At 56.2% G+C, this 17,987-nt stretch overlaps 1 protein-coding gene across 1 annotated transcript; it reads left to right on the plus strand.

Annotated features, from left to right (window-relative positions):
- Positions 1-14,202, plus strand: PTCH2 (patched 2). Its single transcript, XM_036756380.1, has 23 exons — positions 1-48; positions 241-418; positions 6,289-6,478; positions 6,629-6,698; positions 6,807-6,898; positions 7,448-7,643; positions 8,158-8,279; positions 8,435-8,582; positions 8,957-9,088; positions 9,199-9,354; positions 9,465-9,557; positions 9,648-9,773; positions 9,885-10,003; positions 10,217-10,565; positions 10,687-10,990; positions 11,082-11,224; positions 11,469-11,649; positions 11,729-12,009; positions 12,133-12,270; positions 12,917-13,059; positions 13,189-13,288; positions 13,543-13,752; positions 13,843-14,202. Exons 1-23 carry the CDS (start codon positions 1-3, stop codon positions 14,080-14,082), a joined length of 3,759 nt encoding a protein of 1,252 aa, XP_036612275.1. The 3' UTR covers positions 14,083-14,202.
- The last annotated feature ends 3,785 nt before the right edge of the window (positions 14,203-17,987 follow it).

Raw genomic sequence — 17,987 nt, forward strand, 5'->3', positions numbered from 1 at the left:
ATGGCCCCGGGGGAGCTGCTGACCTCCGGCCCCGCGCCCCCCGCGCAGGTGAGCCAGCCAGGGGAGAGTGACAGGTGGGCGCGCGTGGAAGTGGGCATGGAGAGGGAGGCGCATCTGACGCCGCGGCTGCCGGGTGGGCATCTGTAGGCACGCGTGGGGGGGCGGGGTCTACGCGTGCATGTGGCCCACCGTCTCACCCCTGTGCTGCCCCACGGGGCTCTCTCTGCCTCTTCTTCTCAGGGCCGGGCCCCACTCTGGCTGCGCGCCCACGTGGGCGGCCTGCTCTTCAGCCTGGGCTGCGCGATCCAGCGGCACTGTGGCAAAGTGCTCTTCGTGGGGCTGCTGGCCTTCGGGGCCCTTGCGCTGGGCCTGCGTGGGGCTGCCGTGGAGACAGATCTGGAGCGCCTCTGGGTGGAAGGTGAGATGGCCTGGCCTCGCCTTGGTGGTGGGGGGAGGGGGCGTGGAGCACGAAGGGCAGTCGTGGGTTTTGCTGGTCCGTCCCAGCTGACCTGTCAAACATAGGGTGTGGGCCCGCCAACGTGGACCTCAGCGGCTGCGGGCAGGGGTCAGGCAGGAGAAAAGCTTCCTTTCCTAGGGGAAACCTCTGATCAAAATGGTGTCTTTGTTTTTAATAAGTTCAACTGGCTCCTTCTTTCTCTCCTTCCGGGCCATGGAGGTTCCCCCACACTCCTCCTTCAGTGGGAAGATGGCATTCCTGCCGCCCTCCCCCAGATCGTGGGGTTCCGACCAGATGGTTCTTTCCCAGTGTACGCCTGCCTCCTCCCAGCCTGGCTTGCCTCAGCCTCAGCGTTCACTTGAGCCCCACCGCTGCCTGGGTGGTCCCAAATGGCTCTTGGATTTCCTGCCACAATAGAAGCCGCCTTCCTTCCCCTCCCCTGCCCAGCTCCATGGGGCTGCTCCCCTCCATGCAGCTCAAGTGGCCCCCCCACCTGCTTCCCAGGCTCAGCAAGGGGCCTTGTTCCTAGAAGAAACTTTCCTCCTCCTGGGTGGCACCCAGCTCCAGCCGCTTTTCTGTCCCTGGGACAGGACCCCCCTGAACCTCCATGGCCCTTCAGCCTGACTGGCAGGATGAGCACAACTCTTGGCTAACTCTACAGTTCAGATTTAGAGGGTCCCCAAGACCTTCCCTTATCCCTTGTGTCCCCTACCTTCAGAACTGTTCCAGACCCAGGCTGAGGCTAAGCTCTAGGGTCTCCTCCTTGCCCTAAGGAGGGGGCCCCAGGGGTTTGAACTACCCCATCACTGTCCCAGAGAGAGAATGAAGCCAACCTGGGGACAAATAGGGACTGGTTCCTGGGGCCTCCTGGACTGGGAAGAGAGGCATCGGCTATTTCAAGTAGCTTCTCCAGCTACTTTCTTTCTACTTGAGTCTCCTATATTGTTACTTGGGGTGCCCAGGACAAGGGCTGCTGTCCATTGTCCTCCATCTCTGAGTATACATAGGCCCGTCTGTCTTCTCTTTACCACTGAAGTTAGCCTGGTTATGCCGCTTCCCCAGCCATCCCACACATCTCACACTAATATTCTTGGCCATCATGTTCAGCCTCTTATATCACAACTATCTCCCTATGATGGGCCTTTCTCTTCTGACTCTGAGACTTCTCTTGGTCTCTCTATGGTATGTTGACTTTTCCTTACTCTCCCCAGCTCATCAGTCCCTTTCCCTAATCCTTACCCTGCTGACTTGCTCACACAGGGTCTGTCTTCTCTCCCTGTGCCCTGCCATACATACTCTGGCTCCTTTCTGACCACAGTGGGGCTAGGCATGCTGCCCTCACCCTGGCTAAAAAAACAAATTGCAAGAAAAACTCCAGTGATGTAGCACGTGGTGTTGGGGATGGGACACTAGGAAAGGGGGGCTCAGGATGGTCACAGTAGAAGGGTAAGGAATGATTTGGGGTGTGAGCGTTGGTAGCATAGATCCGGTTTGGTCTGGGGACCTTAAAGTGAGGGAAGCATTGAGAGATAAGGCTAGAGAAGGTAGACTGAGGGATGGGGGGCAGGCCTTATCAGGCCCCAGATTGCCAGAACGATGAGTCTAGATTCTGACTGTAGCCAGTAAAGAGCCACCGAAGACTTTTGGGTGGAGGAGTTAAGTCAGAGCTGAGCTTTAAGTAGGCAAAAGCCAGATGGGTCAGGAATGTGTTGTGGGGTCCCAGTGGTTGGTATTAAAGACCCAAACTGGGGTGGCAGCAGTGGAAGATCTGGGTGGTCTCTCTGGGAAGGAGGGTGGCATTCCTAAAGCCTGGAGGCATGGGAGGGAGGGAGGAGCTAGAGAACACCCAAAAGCACTTGGGGGATGGGGGGAAGGGGGAGAGAGCTGGTTTGGGGCCTGCCTATGGAGAAGGCTTCTTCTCTATATGTACCTCCTCATGGGCCTCCCTGGCTTCTGCATCCCAGCTGTGTCCAAGGCTCTGGTGGAGTCCTGTGTCTGGGTGCTGGGGTGGTAGAGCCTAGCTTAGGGCAGGGGACATGGTATCCTCCATCCTTCAGACAGAAATGTTGCTACCTATGACTGGCAGATCCAACCTTTTTGTACATGAGAGCCTAAAGCAGCTGCCCCCTTGCCCCATGCTGGGCTAGCCCCAACACCGGCTTCTCTTGCCACCACCCGTACCCAAGATACTCGGGCATCCTCAAGGTACACAAGTTTAGTGAGAGTCTTTAGTGTGAACAGGAGGCTACGGAAGTGGAGGATACCTTAGGCCAGTGCGGTGGGTCTGAGTCGGAAGGTAAAAGGCCCAATGACCAATCACAGCTGGAGGACAACGTCCAGGTCTGCCACAGTTTAGGAGACACCACCGGCTTATAGATGTGGAAGCTGGAAAGCACCAGCCACCCCAGCTCTCATTTTATAAGCAAGGAGCTGAGGCCCAAAACAGTCAAGGCATTTACCTGGAGTCACAGTACAGTGACCACAGGTCCTCTAACTCCAGATCCCAAAGGACGTTGTATAATCTGGGGAGCATCCCGAGGAGGGAGGGATACTAGCATGCTGAAGGGCCTCAGTGAAGATCAAACTGCAAGGGCTTTGCGACATTGGGGATCATAGCACATTGTAGAGAAGAAGGGCCTTCCCCTTCCCTCTCCCTTTACAGATGCAGAGAGTGAGGACCAGAGAAGAGAGAAGTTCTGTGGCTTGCTCAGGCTCATCCGGCTAGTTAGTATTGAGGGCAGGATTTGAACCCAGGTCTTTCTATTAATAGCAAGTAGCGCTTTTAAGATTTGCAAAGTAATTTTCATATGTGCGTGTGAATATAGGTGTGTACAAACTCATTTGATTTTTATAACCACTCTGTGGGGGAGGTGCTATTATCATCACCCCCATTTTATAAACGAGGGAACAGAGAGAGGTTAAACATTTTGTCTGGGCTCACACACCTAGCAGATGTCCAAGGTAGGATTCAGACTCACACTTTCTAATTCCACATTCTGTGCTCTCTCCACTTCATTAGCTCGAGAAAGAGATGATCTTTGGGATGAGGGGGTGAAAACTCAGAGGAACGGGGCGGCTGAACAAAGTGTTGGGGTGCATGAAAGTCAGGGGACCTGGGGAGCATGGATTCAGTAAAAGGAATTGACTGGGGATGGGGTTGGGGAGCAGTAGAGAAAGGCAGATTGAGATGCTGACCCAAGGTGGAATCGGCTGCCTCAGGAGGTAGTGAGCTTCTCATTTCTGGAGGTCTATCAAATGAGAGAATATTGGCACGATGCTCTGCAAACTACACAAATAATAAAGCAGAGACTGGACACTCACTTGGCTGGGGTTGCTGTCTCTAGAGAATGGGCTGAATACTTCTGAGGGCCCTAAAGGCCCTGAGGGTCTATTGCTGGGACTGCCTTCACCATCATTCTTTCTCTCATTCATCCCTTCTCTTTCCCTGGTCTTCAGTCTCTCCCACTCCATTCACTGGCTCCTTCACTTCTGACCAGGAGGGGAGCTGTCCCTGGTCAGACCTCGTCCGTCTGCCAGACTAGTTCCCTGTGTGGAGGACTCTCCTCCTCTCATTTGCTGCTTGCCTGCCTTCTCTGGGTCTCCCTTTCCTCGCTGCCATCTCACTGAAGTGTTCCTCAGCTTTTAGCATTCTTGTTGCCATCCGTGGCCTGCTAGCCTGGCCCCTAGAACTTTTCTGGAGCCCCAAGGTCACTTGGACAGGCCCAAACTCACTAAGGCAGGACCCTGGACCTTCTTTTATCTCCAGATGCCCAGCTCTCTGTCCCTCTTCTCACCTGCCACTGTCGTCCACATCCCTCCCAGCAAAGCCTGGTCCAGGAGGATTTCCCAGATGGAGCCTTTTTGGTCCCCCTGTGGCAGCTGTGCTGGTGACCCTCCCCTGGATTCAGTGATGCTATTCTCTGGGTTTTTCTAAAAATTACTTTTTCCCTACAGGTCCTAACCTTTCTTCCCTCTTGTCTCCTTTAAGAAAGGGGGTGGGGCAGGGACATTGCCCAGTGCCTTTATAACCTCATTCCCCTTTGGTAGCTCAGAGCTGGGTGGGCCCCAGTAGCTCTTGGGTCTGGGCCCCTCTGTAGCACATCTAATTCAAAGCCATCCCGAATCTTTTTTGCAGACCTCTTATGCAGGGGACCTTGCCACCTTCCTGAGCAGCCAGCTGCTCTTCAGGGGGCGCTCAGCATGAGGGAGGTTTTCTTTACCTTGAGCTCTTTCATTTCTTCGTACCCCTCCTTGCTCCTGGTTCCCAGCTTCAGCCATCATCAATGGTCTGCATGCCCAGAACATTTTCTCCCCTGAGCCTCCACATTACATCTGGTGGGCCAAGCACTGTACCTGGAGTTCAGATCCCTCCAAGCTGTGTGACAATTGGCAAATGACCTCTCAGCCTCAGTTTCCAGCTCTGTAAATGGGTTTGATGACACCTGTGATAGCTGCTTCCCAGGGTTTGTGGTGAGCTGAGCTCAAATGGAAGTCAGTTTTTTAAAAACTTCCTCTCCCCCCTCACTGAGACAGTAAGCAATTTGATATGAGTTATACATATGCAATCACACAAAACATATTTCCACAATTGTCATAATGAAGACACAGGCCAAAAGAAAAGCCCACAAAAAATAAAGAATAGTCTGCTTTGGTCTGCATTCAGACAGTCCTTTCTCCGGAGGTAGATAGCATCTTTTATCACAAGTCCTTTAGAATTGTCTTGAATCCTCGTGTTGCTGAGAATAGCAAAGTCATTCACAGGTGATCATGGTACAATGTTGCTGTTACAATGTTTTCCTGGTTCTGTTCACTTCATTTTGTATCAGTCTGTATAAGTCTTTCCAGGTTTTTCTGAAATCTGCCTGCTCCTTATTTCTTTTTTTTTTAAGGGGGAAGGCAGAGCCATTGGGGTTAGGTGACTTGCCCAAGGTCACACAGCTAGTAAGTGTGTCAAGTGTCTGAGGCAGGATTTCAACTCAGGTCCTCCTGACTCCAGGGCCGGTGCTGTACTCACTGCGCTAACTAGCTGCACCCCCCATTATTTCTTATAGCACAACAGCATTCCATTACAAATGGAAGTGTTCCTAAAACACCAAGGAACCTTGAGCCCTTATTGTGTGCCCCTGGAGGTACCCTTCCCCTCCCCTCCCCCTCCTGACTTTCTGTCAGGCCTCTTCCACACTCTCCTGCCCACGCTCAAGCCCTCTCTATGTCTCTGCTCTGGCCCTCCTTACTGACCTCATGAGCACCTCCGAACCCAGAACTCTCCCCCTCCCTCCACTTTATTCTATAGCTTTCTGGTCCTAGACATAGAAACTTTACTTCTCAATGTTCCCTGGCCCCACACTATTTAATGAAAGAAGCCTTGAGGAAGCTCAGTCTGAGATCCAGAGCCTTCCACAGTCTGGTTGTCCAACGTCATATCTTCCTACTGTAACCCCATTGACCTCCAGGATGTCCCTGGGAGGTGTCTCCTGTCCTTTCTTCCTTCCCTACCCTCCTTGGCCTAGTGGCCACCCCTCTCAGCATCCCTACCTAGAGAGCCGGTGCTGATGCCCTCCGCCAAGCAGCGATCTTGGCCACGGGCGGGTTTGGCATGTGGATACTTTATTTGGTATTTGTGGGGTTTCTGTCTATGCCTTTTCCCCTCTGCAAATCTGTGAATTCATTAGGAGAAGGGCCAGGTGGGCTCCTTGTATCTTTCCCAACCCCATGCTTAGGGCATGGTGCTCGCCGTATAGTGGTACCAAGGCCAGGCCTGGGGGCTGGGGTCACCTGGCACTTAGGGCTGAGCAGTACCTTCCTCTTTCTCCTCCTCTGTCTGGAGACAGTGGGCAGCCGAGTGAGCCAGGAGCTACGTTACACAAAGGAGAAGCTTGGGGAAGAGGCTGTGTATACTTCCCAGACCCTGATCCAGACTGCCCGTGGAGCCAGCCAGACTGTCCTCACACCTGAGGCTCTGGGACTGCACCTTCAGGCCGCCTTGGCAGCTAGCAAAGTCCAAGTTTCCCTCTATGGAAAGTGAGTCTGTCTGGGACCTGGGCCAGAGTGGGGAGTGGGGGGGACCTGGGCCAGGAGGACTCAGAGCTGGGAGTGGCCAGGACCTGGGATGGGGGAGAGGCCGCAATTCAGGGACCCTCCTCCCAACCCTTCCATCTCACCTCCTTCTAGGTCCTGGGATCTGAACAAAATCTGCTACAAGGCAGGAGTCCCTGTCATTGAGAATGGGATGATTGAGCGGGTAAGTGGTCAAGGGAGCCAAGCAGGAGGCACCTGGGGAAAGGTATAGGAGGAGGGAGGCTAGCTGTCCAGGCAAAGGAGCCTGACCAGGGTGGATTTTTGCTGACAGATGATTGAGAAGCTGTTTCCCTGTGTGATCCTCACTCCACTGGACTGCTTTTGGGAGGGAGCCAAACTTCAAGGGGGTTCTGCGTATCTACCGTAAGTGATGCTGTCTTTCTTCTTCCCCACCCTGGGCTGAGGGGGCACCTGGTCATCCAGGACAGGGGAGTGGCCCAGAGCCTCTGGGCATCCTCATCCTGGCAGAAGCTGTCTTCCTGTCTGGGTATGGTTGGGAAGTAAACCAGGTAACAGGTGCGTGTAGCTGTTAGCCCAGGCCCCTCTGTTCCCTGCCCCTTTGGAAGGGCACCCCACATGCCCAATGCATGGCAGAGTCTGTCTCTGGCCAGACCTGTGCGCATCGGTCTAGCCGTTGAGGCATGTGTGCACATAGGTGGGAATGAAGGCTATGAACCAGCCCCTACCTAACCAGGAACCCCTACCCAATCTTAGCGAGTCCGGCCTCCACCCTCTGCCTTGTACCTCCACTGTGATTGGGGGCTTTGGAGGATCTGTCCCCTGTCCCCCAGAGAGAGGGAGTCATGCAAATAATTAAACAAATGAATTTAGTGGGAGAAACCAGGAGCAGGAATGAGGGCCCCAGGGTAGGATTGGGGATTCACAATCCTTCCTACATCTTTCTTGGTCTAGGGGCCGACCTGATATTCAATGGACCAACCTGGACCCTGAGCAACTTCTGGAAGAGTTAGGCCCTTTTGCCTCCCTTGAGGGCTTCCGGGAGCTCCTGGACAAGGCCCAGGTGGGCCAGGCCTATGTCGGGCGGCCCTGCTTGCACCCTGATGACCCCCACTGCCCAGCCAGTGCCCCTAATCACCATAGCAGGCAGGTATGTGAGTGTGGGAGGGAAGGATCATGAAAAGGGGACCAGGAACCCCCACCCCAAGGGCCACCAGCCCCAGCCAGCAGCAGAGCCCATGTGAGGACAAATCTCTTTTCCCCTTGCTTCACTTGAACTTGGAACTTTTCACATAGAGATTTAACTGGGAAATTAAGAGAAAGGAATAGAAAGCGAACAAAAAACGAAACCTAAAAACAGATGAGTTTGTGGAACCCAGGCCTGAGTCCCCTGCCCCCACCCACCCCAGGTGCCTGAGCTGGATGGTCCAGCAAGGCCCATCCAGGCCGCCTCTTCTAGGTCTGGGGCACTCACAGATTATTTGTTTACCAAGGGCTTTCTAAGTGGGCCCAACCACTAAGAGACCCCAAAGTTGGAGAACTCCTGGGCTAGACCAGCCCAGACAACATCTTCCCAAAGGAAGGAGAGTTGTCCCTGTGCCCAATCCCCTGCCCATCTGCTCTGCCACTGTCAGGGTACAGCTTACCCTCCTGGTCTTCTGCAGGTCCCAGACATTGCCCGGGAGCTGAGTGGGGGCTGCCACGGCTTCTCACGCAAGTTCATGCACTGGCAGGAGGAGCTGCTGCTGGGCAGCCCGGTGAGGAGCCCTCAGGGCCGGCTGCTCAGGTGGGGAGCCCCTGAGGGAGGGGGGGCATGGCGTCCCAGCGTCTCAGGGGCTGCTCAGCAGGGGGCAAGTCATGAGGGCTGGGCAGGAAGGGGGGCAGGTGGCATCTCTGGGCAGTCGGGTCAGTGACACCCTCTGCTTCCCTTCGCTCTCCCAGTGCGGAAGCCCTACAGAGCACCTTCCTGCTCATGAGCCCTCGGCAGCTCTATGACCATTACCGAGGAGACTATGAGACCCATGATATCAGCTGGAGTGAGGCCCAGGCAAGCGCTGTGCTCCAGGCCTGGCAGAGGCGCTTTGTGGAGGTCAGGGCGGAGACCTTACGCCCATCCTTGGACCCCCCCCATCCCCTCTCTGACCGCCTTTGCCCCTTCATACCCCATGTGACCACTGTTCCCCCTTCATGCCCCCCAACCCCCACGCCCCCTTCATCCCTCTGTCTGACCCCCACGCCCTCTTTATCCCCCGCTGTGACCGCCATGCCCCCTTCATCCCTCCCTCTGACCCCCACACCCCCTTCATCCCTCCCTCTGACCCCCACACCCCCTTCATCCCTCCTGCTGACCCCCATGCCCTCTTCATCCCTCCTGCTGACCCCCACGCCCCCTTCATCCCTCCCTCTGACCCCCACACCCTCTTTATCCCCTGCTCTGACTGCCATGCCCTTGCCCCTTTTTAGCTGGCACAGCAATCAGTGCCCCAGAATGCATCTCAGCAGATCCATGCCTTCTCTGCCACCACCCTGGATGACCTCCTACGTTCCTTCTCTGACATCAGCGCAGTCCGTGTAGCTGGTGGCTACCTTCTCATGGTAGGTGGGGCTATGCCAGTTTGTTGAGTGCCCCATTGCTCAGGACTTCTTGAAGCAGGGACGGCCTGGTGCCTCCCTGACCCAGCCCTGACCTCTCCCTCTTTCCTCAGCTGGCCTACGCCTGTGTGACCATGCTCCGTTGGGATTGCTCCAAGTCCCAGGGGGCTGTTGGCCTGGCTGGAGTCCTGCTGGTTGCCCTGTCTGTGGCCTCTGGCCTTGGCCTCTGCTCACTGTTGGGTATGACCTTCAATGCTGCTACAACCCAGGTATGGCTTCTTTCCCAAGGGGCTGGAAGGTCTGGGCTGACCTTGAAGACTAAGTCCTGTCCCTGGAGCCTCCAGTCACTGACAGCTACCCCTCTCTGACCCTCCCCTAGGTGCTTCCATTCCTGGCCTTGGGCATTGGGGTGGATGACATGTTTCTGCTGGCTCATGCCTTCACTGAGGCACCATCTGGCATCCCGCTGCAGGTGAGCCCCTGGCTGGGTCCTGCGCTTCCCACCCTGATCCCAGCACCCACCCCTCATGGCAGCCCCGGTAACAGCTTCTGTCCCTGGCAGGAGCGAACGGGCGAGTGTCTGCAGCGCATGGGCACCAGCGTAGCGCTCACCTCTGTCAACAACCTGGTCGCCTTCTTCATGGCTGCCCTGGTCCCCATCCCTGCCCTTCGTGCCTTCTCCCTACAGGTGAGGGGCCCCAAGGCTGCCTGCAGCTGATGCGGTGATGGTGGGGAGGAGGAAGGGGGAGCGGGGCCCACATAACTCTGAGCCCCCCTTACCTTCCCTGCACCCTTCTAGGCTGCAGTGGTGGTCAGCTGTAATTTCACTGCCGTCCTGCTCATCTTCCCAGCCATCCTCAGCTTGGATCTGCATCGGCGGCATCGGCAGCGGCTAGATGTGCTCTGCTGCTTCTCCAGGTATGTGGGGGTAGGCCCCTCAGGGGGCCCAGGCTTCCAGCTCTCCCTCTGCCTCCCCCCCCAGCTCATGCTCTCACTGGTTCTGCCTCAGTGCTATAGATGGGCATTCAGCAGCAAGACTGTGCCATCCTGGAACTGAGCCCCTCCCTCCTGTCCTGTGTCCCTCCCTGGCCGAGGACATGGATGTGTCATGGAGACCCATGTCTCTTCCAGCCCCTGCTCTTCCCGGGTGATTCAGATCCAGCCCCAGGAGCTAGGGGAGGTCCAGATGCCCAGAAGTGGGGCTCATCTGACAGCTACAGTTCAGGCCTTTGCCCGCTGCGATACTGCCGGCCAACACGTGGTCACCATCCTGCCCCCCACGACACACCTGGCACCTCTCCCCACCGAGCCTCTGGGCTCCCAACTCTTTGGCCCCATGGGTTCAACAAGAGACTTGCTGGGCCAGGTGGCTGGGACAGGACGGGGGCAGGTGTGCCGGCCGCTGCCCTGTGCCCGCTGGAATCTGTCTCGATTTGCGCGATGTCAGTACGCACCCCTGCTGCTGCAGCCACGAACCAAGGTACCCATAGTGACAACCATGGACTTAGTTGAGCAGGTTGGGGGTGGAAACGGTTGGTCAACCTGGAATCTCTGGGCAATCCCTTCTGCCTGCCCAGCCTTCATCGACATTCTCCCCCCAGGGCCTGGTTCTGGTACTGTTCGGGGCCCTACTGGGACTGAGCCTGTATGGAGCCACCTGGGTGCAGGATGGGCTGACCCTGACAGATGTTGTGCCCCGGGGCACCAAGGAGTATGACTTCCTAGCTGCCCAGATCAAGTACTTCTCCCTGTACGAGGTGGCCCTTGTGACCCAGGGTGGTTTTGACTATGCCCACTCCCAGCGGGCCTTGCTGGACCTGCACAGCCGCTTCAGTGCCCTCAAGTCCGTGCTGGCACCACAGCCTCCTCGAAGTTGGCTGCATCGCTACAGCGCCTGGCTCCAGGGTGAGGTTCAGGGATGGCTGGAATGGAGAGGGCCTGGAGGGCCGGAGAGGCTGGCCTTCCTTGACCTTCTGTCTGTCTGCCCTCCTTGAAGGAATCCAGACTGCTTTTGACGAGGACTGGGCAGCTGGTCGCATCACACGTCACTCATGCCGCAACGGTTCTGAGGATGGTGCCCTGGCCTACAGGCTGCTTATCCAGACGGGAGATGCCAAGGAGCCTTTGGACTATGGCCAGGTGAGTGGAAGCCTGGCCCAGCAGGCAGGGATGGGCCAGTCCAGTCCAATCCACATTTATGAAGTGCCTACTATGTGCCAGGCTCTGCACTAAGCCTGTCATCCAGTATCTGCTCGGGCTAGTCCTCAGGGGAGGGGCTTTAGGATATAGACCTGAGACTGTCAGGCCAGCCTCTCCTTCTTTCTAGTGCTGAGCTTCTGGGAGGGAGGTTGGAGCCTACCTTCAGTCCTCTCTCTCCTCCTAGCTGGACAAGCGGAAGCTCGTGGATGCAGACGGCCTCATCCTGCCTGAACTCTTCTACGTTGGGCTGACTGTATGGGTGAGCAGAGACCCCTTGGGCCTGGCTGCCTCCCAAGCCAACTTCTATCCTCCTCCCCCCGAATGGCTTCACGACAAATATGACAGCACAGGAGAGAGTTTGCACAGTGAGTGAGAAGGGCCTGGGGGGCAGGCAGGCCCGGGAACCCACATTGGCTCCCAAACTCACCCCATCTCCCTCCACAGTCCCTGCAGCCCCGCCCCTGGAGTTTGCCCAATTCCCCTTCCTGCTGAGTGGACTCCGACAGACGGAGGACTTTGTAGAGGCCATCGAGGGGGCCCGGGCCGCCTGTGAAGAGGCGAGCCAGTCTGGGATCCGAGCCTACCCCAGTGGCTCCCCCTTCCTCTTCTGGGAACAGTACCTAGGCCTTCGTCGCTGCTTCCTGCTGGCCGTCTGTGTGCTGCTGGCCTGCACCTTCGTGGTCTGTGCCTTGCTGCTGCTCAGCCCCTGGACAGCTGGCCTCATTGTGAGTGCCCCCTTCCCTCCCATTTTGGCCAAGTGCCTGGCCCAGAGCAGCAGCATTCCCTTCCTCCCTCCCCTTGTCCCCTTCCTCTTCCTTAATCCTCCTCCCCTTCCTCCACCCTTCCAGGTGCTGGTGCTGGCCATGATGACTGTGGAATTATTTGGTATCATGGGTTTCCTGGGCATCAAACTAAGTGCCATCCCTGTGGTAATTCTCGTGGCTTCTGTGGGCATTGGCGTTGAGTTCACGGCTCATGTGGCTCTGGTAAGTGGATGGTTTTTCCCCAGAAGCCTGGGACCCAGTTTGGAGCCATGGGATCCTGTGGGGGGGGGGTCCCATAGATGAGATGACACCCTCTCCTCCCCATGGCTATCAGTGGAATCTTACTGTCCTCAGAGACTATTCAGGTCGTTGACTTGTGGCCGAGAGCCAACCCTTGGGAGTCAGGGTTTCCCTGTATCCAAAACTAGGTTGGGTTGGCTTTCTGAGTCATCCCAGCCCTGCCTGGCCCCAAAAGACCCCAAACAGAGCTGCTTCCTGTCAGGATGGGCCGCTCCTGGGAGGAGTGGCTTCTCCCTCTTTGGAGGCCCCTTGCCCAGAGGTGGGATGCCCATTTGTCAAGGACTTTGTACCAGGATTCCTGACCAGGTCCTAATTGGACTAGGTGCCCCCAAAGGCTCCTTGGGCTCTGAGATGCTAAGACTCAGTCCCCTCCCAGCCACCCCAGGGTGATCCCAGTAGAGCATCAGGCCCCAGCTCCCTGTCATGCCCTGGAGGCTCTCTCCTCTTCCTGGAACTCTGCAATAACCCAGGCCAGCTCAGCTTGTGAAGGTCTCCCCTCAGATTATCCCTAGAAGTGTCCAGGCCAGAGGCTTAGTTCAGGCCCGTTCTGGGCCCCTTCCTCCCCCAGGGCTTTCTGACAGCCACAGGCAGCCGGGATGTGCGTTCGGCCCAGGCCTTAGAGCACATGTTTGCGCCGGTGATGGATGGGGCCGTATCCACGCTGCTGGGCCTGCTCATGCTGGCCGGTTCAGACTTTGACTTTATTGTAAGGTATGGCTATCCCCAGCCCCCAACAAGATATACTGCCTCCTCCCCAGGCCCCAGGCAATGCGGGCACCACATAGTGCTCCCCTGGGTGGTGCCCTCCTTATACCAGGACCCCTCTGCCCCTTCCCCCAGGTACTTCTTTGTGGTGCTGACGGTTCTGACAGGCCTGGGTCTACTTCACGGGCTTGTTCTGCTTCCTGTGCTGCTGTCCATTCTGGGACCTCCACCCCAGGTGATTCTCCAGCCCCTCACTGTGGGATCCCCCTCCCCTACCTCCATCATGGGGCCCTTATCCCAGGGACCCCCCTATACACACACCCATTATTGCCTCATTCCCTGTGGACGTCCTGACTTCCCTTGCCACAGTCTGGGGACCTCTCTTGCCTGTCTTTGCTGCCCCCTCCCCTCTCAGAGATGCATGAAGAGCAGGAAGTGAGCCCAGCCCAGCTCGGCTCTGGACCCACATTTGCCTTCTGCTTCCCCCAGGTATCTCTGTCAGATGGAGGCAGCCACCTGTCCCGCCCTGATCCAGTATCACTGCCCCTCAGTTCTCCTCACTTCTTCCTGGGCCCAAGCCCAGCCTTCAGGGGTCCTGAGACAGGAGCAGGGGATGCCCCCAGCACCTTCATCCTGCCCCCAGCCCACTCCCGTATCTTGGTGGAGGCCAGCAAGGACCCCAGCTTCCCAACCATCACGGTGAGAGTGCTTGGCAGGGGTGGCAGGGAGGGTGAACAGCCTTAGCTGATAGGCCACTTGGGCTCACCATGCTCTCTTTTTCCCCCGTAGGTGGTACAGACGTACAAGGACAGCCCTCCTGGCCCTGGCCTCCCCTCCCTCACAGCCACAGCAGGAAGTGAGGCCTGCTGGGGGCCACATGCAAGCCCGGGCACCTTTACCACTCTGACAGCCTCAGTCACTGTGGCCCTGCACCCACCGCCACTGCCAGGCAGCTATGTCCAGGAGGTCTCGGAGGAACCCAGGCACCCTATGGCCACAGAGCCCAAGGGACCTGGCCCCCGCTGCTAGGGTGGACCTGGTAGCATCTATGCAAAGCAGCTTCGATGCTGTAGTATCACCTGCCTCCAAGGGAGGAGTGTGTGTGTGTGTGTCTGTGTGTGTGTGTGTGTGTGTGAGTGTGTATGCCCATGTGCCCACCTGTTCAGGTGTCTTTGAGCACCTTGGCCCAGGCCCCTCCACAACTGCCCTGAGGGCTTGAGGAGCCTCGTCCTTTCCTCTGAAGGGTGGGAGCCCCTGCCGGGGACTCAGTCTGTCCATCTGTGTCTGTGTCTGTACCTGCCCCCCTCCTGCCCCAGAAGTTATTTATATGAAGAGGTTTATTTTTGTAAAGCTGATGGTTCAGCTGTAAATCTTATTTTTAAAGAGTAAATATATACATATCTATTCTCTATATCCGCTGGGATGCCTCCTGGTGCTGAGGGGAGGGGGGCAAGCCATAGTCGGGGCCTAGGTCTGAGCACCATCCCCTGGGGCTTGGCCAAGAGTTGGATCTGCAGCCCCAGAACCAAAGCTGAGACTTGAGGGCCCTATCTCAGCCCTTCAGGTAGTAAGGGAGTCCTTCAGGATAGGCCAGGAAGGCTGAGTCTGATTATGGGGAGGATCAGCAGCCCTGAGTATGAGTCTGATACCTTGCTCTGGTGGCCCCAAGGCTTCAAGTACTCAGACAGCTTTCCTCAGTTCCCCCTGCTCCTGACCTTGGGTGGGAGTTCAGCCTTAGCACATCTTACCCACTCTTGACCTGAGGCCCAGAAAGGGGCTGGGCCTTGCCCAAAGCTGTCCAGCAAGTCTGTGGCCAGGGAGGGACTTCCCAAGGCAGGACTCCCTCACAACACACATGATACACATGCTGCAGGGAGATTCCCTACTGATCCATGGGTGTCAACTCCTCCAGAGGAGGCCAGGCACCAGACTGGCTTAGTGACGGTACCAGGAGGTGCCAGCACCCAGGCTCACTGCCTTTCCCTGGGCCGCCCTAATACCACAGGCCCCATAGACACGACCTCCACACCCCAATGAAGCAACATGACTTAGAGGCTTAGAAGACCAGAGTTCGAATTCCACTAACTGGCTGTGTCACCCTGGACCAGTCAACAACCTGTCTGTCCTCAGGTTCCTCGTCTGTAAAACGAGGATATTGGACTTGGTGGCCTCTGAAGTCCATCTTCCAGCCTTAGAACCAGGTGCCTCCGCCACTTGGAGCCTGTTTGTGGACATGACCGCCACACTCCAGAGAAGGTCTCCATTTGCTTGCATGTTTCCATGGCCACTGAGGTCACAGTGAACACTGACTCCAAGAAGGCAGGTCTGGTCAGTGACCCCAGCACACATGCCTAGGACCGTAGCATCCTTGCTTAATGCAAAGTGCTCCTTAAGCAGACGAGAGAAAACCAGAGCAGGCACTGTTTCTGGCCAGGCTTCTGCCCCCGGTGCCCTCGGAGGCCTCCCTGGGGCACAGCTGCTGACAGGAGGCCAACAGGACAGCAGCGTGCCCCCCCAAAGCTCCAGGTGCCTACCTGCCCCCTTCCCCTCCAGCCATGGCTCTGAGGGGTCCCCACTGCATGTGACTCCAAGCTTGGGCACTTCCTTCCTCTCCCATCGGAGATGCCTTACTCTGAGACCTGCTTCCACCTCCTCCAGAGAACTGTCCTCACAACCACCTCCTCTGTCTCGGACCTTTCACTTCTCCCCATCTGCTGGCTCCTCCCTTACTGCCTTCCTCCCCCTAGACTCAGTGGACCCTGCCATCCCCCCAAGCTGTCATCCCCACCATCTGCAGTGGGCACCCCCACTTCTCTGCTCTCTCCTCAATGCTGCTTCCGACCTCATCTTTCAATGGAAACAGCTCACCAGAGTCACTGAGCACCTCTTAACTGCCAAAATCTAGGGGCCTTTTCTCAATCCTTGTCCTGGAGCATTTGGCACCAGGTTCTGGACATTCTCCTCCTCTGGGTTTTTGTGACACTGCTCTTGTCTCTGTCCATCTCTCTCCTCTCTGTGTCTCTGTCTCTGCCTCTCTCTGTCTCCGTCGCTTTTTTCCTCTCTCTCTCTCTCCTCTCTCTCTCCCCTCCCCTTCCCTTCTCTCTCTTTCTCTCTCCCCTGCCCTCCCCTCCCTTCCCCTCCCCTCTCCTCCCTTCCCCTCCCTTCCCCTCCCTTCCCCTCCTCTCCCCCCATCTCTGTCTCCCTCTCCCTCACCCTCCCTCCCTCTCTCCCTCCCTTCTCTCTCTCTCTCCTCTCTCTCTCTGCCTGTCTCCTCTGCATGTGTCTTTGTCTCTCTGTCTGCCTATCTCTGTCTCTTTCCTCTGTGTGTGTCTCTGTGTGTGTCTGCATCTCTCCCTTGCCCTTCCCTTCTGGGAGGGCTCTCCTCCCAAAGAAACCAAGCCAGCTGGTGGTGCTGTATCTGCTCCTACACATTTCCCATACTCGAGGAAGCTGTGAAAAGAAATCCGTAGCTCGGAGTCCCCACCCAGAGATCACACTCTGGCAAATGATAGCCTGTTTCAATATCTCCCTTCCTTGGACATGTTCCCGACCCCTTATTCTCAGGCATCTCGACAATAATGAAGCGTGTTAACAGCTAACAGTATCTTACTTACATAAGATGTGTAATGTACATTGAGATACTTAACAGTATTAAGACTTAAATGTTTAAACAAGGAACTAAATGGGGGGAAAAAAAAACAAAACACGAGGTTAACTGGTCACCTGGAGGGAAGGGCATTCTGCTCAGTCCCCTGGGAAAAGAGAGGGAAAGGGGGTGGCTATTAGCTCTGCATGCCTCATACTAGCTTGACTGGCCCCCTCCTTAGCTTCTACCTTCTGGCTCCCCCTGCCCCCACCTTCTCTTTGTCCAGCTCTGCCTCCCAAACCCCTGCCCCCAGCCACTCCCAAGGTCAGGCCACACCTCACTGGGGACACAGAGAAGAAGAAAAGAGGCTGGGAAATTGTGCCCAGTTGGTATCCTGACTTCCTTGGCAATGTCCATTCACAGATGAAGAGACAGCCCAGAGTCAGAGGCCTTGTGCTCAGTCACAAAGGGGGTGAATGGGAGAGGGGATTCTGGTTCCTTCCTCTGACTTCCTTGAGCTCTGTCCTGGGGCTGTTGCGGGAGATCCATGAGAAGAGCTCCCAGGGAAAGCTTGAGTGTCTTCCCTACTGTTCTCCACTGGCCTCCAGGAATAGGTCTTTGCCTGCCTTCCCAAGTTTACCCTGAACCTTTCTCTTGGGGGCACTTGGGCAATGCCCCAGGAAAAGATCTTGGCATACTGGCTAGCTCAATGTCACTCAGGCTCAACCAACACAGAGAATGGCCTTTTCTAAGAAGAGCTGATCTGCAGCAGCCATGGGTCCCCAGGAGGCCAGGAACTGGTTCTTGTTTTGTCTTTATAGTCTCCACATCGTCGCTGGCATTCAGTCGTTTCAATCATGTCTGACTCTTCCTGATCCCACTTGGGGTTTTCTTGGCAAAAATACTGGAGTGGTTCGCCATTTCCTTCTCCAACTCATTTTACAGATGAGGAAACTGAGTCAAAAAGGGTGAAGTGACTTGCCCAGGGTCCTCCAGTAAAGTCTGAGGCTGGATTTGAATTCAGGAAGATATCTTCTTGCCTCCAAGCCCAAACTCTATGCACTGTTGCACCACCTAGCTGCCCACGATAGCTGGCACATAGTAGGTGCTTGATTGATATTTGCTGGGGAGGACTGGGTAGGTAAGAAATCATCTGGGACCAAAGGATAATAATGGGAAGTCATGTTTCTACAAAGCCAATGTGCCCCCAAACACCCTCAGGGTCACCTAGCCCCTGCTCCCAGGGGTGCCCTCAGATGTATGCAAGGATATACTTCAGCCAGAAGAGCCTGAGTCTAGAGGAGGGCGATCTGGCTTCAGATTCCAGCTATGCCGCATTTTATTTTTA

This window comes from Trichosurus vulpecula, chromosome 4, assembly GCF_011100635.1.
Source record: "Trichosurus vulpecula isolate mTriVul1 chromosome 4, mTriVul1.pri, whole genome shotgun sequence".
Lineage (NCBI taxonomy): Eukaryota > Metazoa > Chordata > Mammalia > Diprotodontia > Phalangeridae > Trichosurus > Trichosurus vulpecula.